The sequence below is a fragment of the Petaurus breviceps genome, unplaced genomic scaffold (genome assembly GCF_028583685.1).
Source record: "Petaurus breviceps papuanus isolate PSGF00001 unplaced genomic scaffold, PetGlider_PUasm1.0 178, whole genome shotgun sequence".
NCBI lineage: Eukaryota > Metazoa > Chordata > Mammalia > Diprotodontia > Petauridae > Petaurus > Petaurus breviceps.
In genome coordinates this window covers 14,214,420-14,219,451 of record NW_027185777.1, presented here as the reverse complement: position 1 = coordinate 14,219,451, position 5,032 = coordinate 14,214,420, and the positions used below count along the sequence as shown (strand labels likewise).

Sequence of the window (5,032 nt, the reverse complement as noted above, 5' to 3'; positions counted from 1 at the left end):
CAGCGTCACACACGCCACCCGCTTCGGGTGCGCAGCCCGCTTGGGCCCCTTACGCCGCCGCCGCTCGCTGGCCCCTTCTCCTCCCTCCCCCGGGAGCCGCGGGCAGCTCGGTTTCCTCTGCCCCGCGCGCCCGCAGACACTGCCTCCCGCCAAGGAAAGTGCCCAGTCCCCGCCACGCCTCCTGGGGCGCGGGTTGCGGCCCTGCCCGGCCCAGCCCGTGGGGGCTCGCCCCAAGGGTACAGCCTCTCGGGGATCATCGGCCCGCACCCCGAAGCGGGGCTTCGAAGAGAATTGGGGGGGGGGTCACTTGGTCCCCCTGGCTCGGCGCGCAGGCGCAGGACAGCCGTTCCCCTCGGGACCGGGCTCCCTTGCGGGGGGCCTTCGCGTGGGTGGGGGTCGGGGAGGGGGCGGGGTCCGAGGCTCGCGGTCAAATTTCCCGCTCTAGATCCGGTCCATTGGAAGCCGAGGGGGGGGGATGCCAAGTCGTCCGACCTCTCTCCCCCAAGGCCTCCGGGGCACCTCGGGTTGGGTCAGCTTTTGGCAGACGTGGTCTTGGGGAGAAGGGTCCACTGGGGTTAGCCCCCACCCCAGGGCCGCTGGAGGGCTTTTTCCCCCCTGGGGGTCGAGGCTGAGGAGAGAGATCCTGGGTGCTGGGAGTGCCCGAGCCCTCCAAGCTGCTTTCCACCACTGGAGGGGGGGGGGGGGGTACTGGGTCTGCCGGGGCTTCGGTCCTTCCCCTTTTATTTAACATTGAACCCTGCAGAACGGGACTAATTAACGTCTGTATGTATCCTCCTAGCAAAGGGGGAGGCACCCTAAACAAGAAAAGGCTAAACCCCAAATTCGCCTTCGGTTGTAAACATGAGTATCTCAATTTATTAGAGCACATAACTCGATAAAAGTAAAGAAATAACGACGAGGAAGGGAGAGAGGCAGTGGAGGAAATGAAGACAGGATAAATGAAGAAAAAAAATACAACGGTATTACTGCCTTCACTTCTATTGTAACAGTGTAAAAAAAAGTCAGCTTTCATAAGTTTCACACGTTCAAAAGACGAAATTAATACAAATTCTCCTAAAAAAGAAGGGATTCGACTTGCAGACGGGATGAATGGCATGCCCGAAGGACCGGGGAGCGCTGGTTTTCCTCTTGACCCTAGCAGATTGTTAACGTCCTTCGATCACATTTGAGATGCTCTTTCCAGGCTTTTAGCGGCATCTTTAAGTTTTCCCACTAAATCCTAAAATATGTATAAAATGTGACAGTTTTAGGATAGAAACATAAAGATTTGGGATCGGAGATGGGAGGGGGGGAAAGGAGAGCCGGGAATAGCACTTTCTAACGAAGTCCGAAATTCACTGGACACTTAACATATTACTATCGGTTGAATATTTTTAAAGGCACCTTCACTTCCCCAAAAGAGTTCATCTCCAAATTGGTTATCTGCTTTTGGAGTGAAATACAAGCTTTTAGTAAGAATCTTCTACAGTTAATAGAATGGTAAGGAACATCAAGATGAGATTTTGGTTTTTTTTACAAATGGTCCTGCATATATCTTCTCCAAAGATAAATATCTAATGAATGGTTTTAAGAGAGCAATTCGGTCTGAGAAGCCTTTGAAAAACTGTCAATTGCATCAAATTTTCAACTAATGAATCTTATTTTCTCAAGTAGTAAGAGGAAAAAATAAACTGTCATGACTTTGAATAGGGAAATGTGTCCTTTGCATTTCCCAATCTTCACTTGGTTTTTAGGAAAACATTTTAGCTCCTTTTCCCCTCAGTGTACAAAAGGTTCTAAATAAGTTTATGCAGATGCAAAAGAATTTTTGGAACTAATGTGCAGGGCATCCAACTTAATTTTGCTTTCTTTTGTCACCCAAATATCAGTTGTGAATAAAAGGCAAATGTGGGGGTAAGAGAGAGGAGACTAAGCAATATAGAAACAGCATTTTCATAGCAAAGTTTAAAAAAAATTGGCAGTTTCCAGGCCTACAAATAAAAGAAAGTCAGTTTTTTAAATTATACTTTTAAAAGTTTTCCCACCTGTTCACCAAATTCCTGTTTGACTTTTTGATAGCTGAAGTTTTTTTTTCAAATATCTAACATCTAAATAAATTTAAATACCATACCTGTAATTGCTCCATAGTGCAATTAAAGCTAATGTCAGGATGGGATCTAGAGTCCTCGTTCTGGGGAAGGGAGAAATGTCAATTTGTAAAACAAAGAAGCTTTCAGCTTCATTGGTCTACATAAATGGAAAAAATAATAAATATGAACAATACCTCAACATTTAAGGTCACCAAATATGATGGTCGATACAGTCTGTGAAGTTGATTCGTCTAAAACAACAAACACATTTATCAGCCCTCAATTAAAATTAGGAAAACTTCTCACAAACCCTTTCCTAAAGTATGCCAACCATTACCTTAATCTGATATTCCAAACGCCAAGAAACATCAGTTATAAGGAGAGGACATCTGCCAATACTGCAAAGTACAATGATATTTTACATGTATTTCCAGAAAAACTTGTCTTTCCTTTACACAAGGATGATTGTCAACCATTGTCCCAATTTTAATGTGTATGTTTCAAATAATTAAACTTAACATAATGTTACAAAATTAAGGAAGAAGGCAACTTGTGGCAAAAATGTTTAATGAACTTTATCTTAATAAACATTCACTTAAGTTCAATTGTTTCACTTGCCCTGTAGTCCTTTTTCTTTAGGTCAAGATCTTTGTTTTGGTGCTGTGTTTGTTTCGCCTAGCCAAGAGATCACTCCCACCAGCAAGTGAAAAGTAACTCAGTTTAATATCATACCCAGTACCTACCTTCCCAGGAGTATTTCCAGAGAATTCTTATTTTTCTGTTAAAACAAAAAAGAAAACATGTCTTTAACAAACTTAATAAGAATAGAAACTACTAATTGGTAATGAAAATAAGTTGAATGTTACTATAACCTGATATTCAGTGCAAAAGAGTTCTATTCTTTCTCTGTCAAATTTACAGTCTTCTAGACACGTGCTGAAGAAAGAAAAATCAAAGTTTAGTTTTGGAATCAATGGATTCCAAATGGACACAACCCACCTATCGAAAAGAAAATGGCAAGTAAAATAAACTATACCTCAGAGTTGACTTGTCAGCTTTCTGCTTTCCTGCCTCCAGTATACAAGTTGCAAGTGCAGCATGACTGTGTTTTAATACCAAAGGATCAATATGTTTCAAGTCTGGATGATCTAAAATAAATTAATTACTGATGATACACATGAAATCTTCAATGATACATTCTAAAAGAGGCACCACCATTTTGGCAGAAAAATAACCTTTTATCATCAATAGGTTTATTTAAAATAATGCAACATATAGGGAAGTAAATTCAGAGAAATAAGAGGAGGCAAGGTCAACTGCAAAGCAGTAAAACAACTTTATGATTATTGCTATTGACTAGTTTCAATTAAATAACTCCTTACTTTCTTCTGCTTTAATTTCCTTATTGAAGAACAACAAAAAGTTATATAGAGGAAAGTTCATTTCTACAGTGGTCACTGGAAAAAGGGAAACACTAAGATGTGTTGAGTGATCAGAAAATCTACGAGCCTTCCCTTTGGAAAAAAAAAATTTAATACCGTATTTTATGAACATTGTTTTAAAAAGGGGGAGGGGAGCTCCTAATTTAAAACAATTCCCCCAGAGCATATTAATATAAGTTAGGTTTTGGTGGCTGTGTGTATTTGTAGACTTACAACTCAAAGACACATTAATGTATTTCTTTGATCAATTTCAGCTTTCGTACTTTTTTTTCAAACAGATGATTAATCAAAAGCTCAGGAAAACAGTGCAAAATAGACAGCCTTCCGTATCCCCCTCCCCCAGCATCCTTTGCATTTATGCCACTACCTAAAATCACCTGCTTCACACCAGCCCCCAACAGAACAGGTAGGTACTGCAGTCCCGCAATCCTAGGCAGGGTTCTTGAAGGAGGTTCACCTCCTGAGTCCCTACTGCTGTAAAAAGAACTGTAAACTAGGAGTTGTTCCTAGACTCGGAGATCATGTGCAACAGACTAAAACGAAACCGTACAGGCTCGTCTACAGAAGCCTGCAGGATGCCCTGCCCCGGGCAGGTCAATCCCAACCCGGCCAGTGTGTCTATCTGCTTAGGAAACATTCTCCCTCCCCGGGTCTCCTCTTTGAACTCTTTCTGTGCCTAGATCCAGGAGCTCTTCAGCTCAGCCCGAGGTCCTGAAGAGCAGGGAGCCGACCCGATGAAGCCAACTGTCAAACAGCCTCAGCTTCGCCCCCAGCTCTTTTAGGCCACAGACGACCCTTGGACGCAAGAGCTTTTTTGCACCGGAACAAAGAGCCCGGGAGGGGACGCGGCGCCAGGCGCAGAAGTCATTGGTTGAGGGCAGGTGCCAAGCCGAGGTCGGCGCGGCGCAGGCTCGGGGGCCCGGGCTCGGGCCGGCCCGGAGGGGGCCGGAGGCAGCTCCCGGCCCCGGCGCCTCCGCTTCGGGCGCCCGCTGGCTGCCTGCCTCGCTCCAGCTCCTCGCCGGCCCCCTGGGGCCGGGCCGTGCCGGGCCGGCTCGGAGGCCAGAGGCTTACCTAGCACGGCCTCATCGGCCCGGGCTTCCAGCAGGCTCCGGAAGGCCGCCCGCAGGAGAAGCGCGAAGGCGGCGAGGTCGAAGCAGCCGGGATCGGCCAGCATCTGGCAGCCTCTCTGCACATACTCGGAGAGCTCCATTGTGAGCGCCGAGTGACCTTCGACACGCGCACCACGTGACACGCGCCGGCGGCTCAGCTGATCCCGCCCACGAGCCGCTCGAGCGGCGGCGGCGGCGGCGGCCAAGGGAGGAGGGGGCGGTGGCCAGGCTGGCCTCGGAAGCCGGGCCGGGGAACGCCACGCGTGGACGCCTCCCGAACTTTGGCGAGGGCCGTTGCCCGGCCGTGCCGGGCTACCCCGCGGGCTCCGAGCCCGTCTGCGCTGGCCCGGCCCGGGGAGCCTCGGGCCAGGGGGTCGGCCCGGCGACGCTC

General features: G+C 47.5%; 1 protein-coding gene across 2 annotated transcripts; it reads right to left on the bottom strand.

Moving 5' to 3' along the window:
- Nucleotides 1-848: 848 nt before the first annotated feature.
- COMMD3 (COMM domain containing 3) lies at nucleotides 849-4,755 on the bottom strand. Of its 2 annotated transcripts, XM_069086291.1 has the most exons (8): nucleotides 4,604-4,755; nucleotides 3,127-3,238; nucleotides 2,963-3,026; nucleotides 2,834-2,868; nucleotides 2,428-2,488; nucleotides 2,285-2,341; nucleotides 2,132-2,191; nucleotides 849-1,240 (listed from the first exon to the last, which is right to left on the bottom strand). In XM_069086291.1, the coding sequence occupies exons 1-8, from the start codon at nucleotides 4,740-4,742 to the stop codon at nucleotides 1,181-1,183; spliced, it is 588 nt and encodes a 195-aa protein (XP_068942392.1). In that variant the 5' UTR covers nucleotides 4,743-4,755; the 3' UTR covers nucleotides 849-1,180. The 2 variants fall into 2 exon arrangements, with proteins under 2 accessions (XP_068942392.1, XP_068942393.1); XM_069086292.1 differs by lacking the exon at nucleotides 2,132-2,191.
- Between the last annotated feature and the right edge of the window lie 277 nt (nucleotides 4,756-5,032).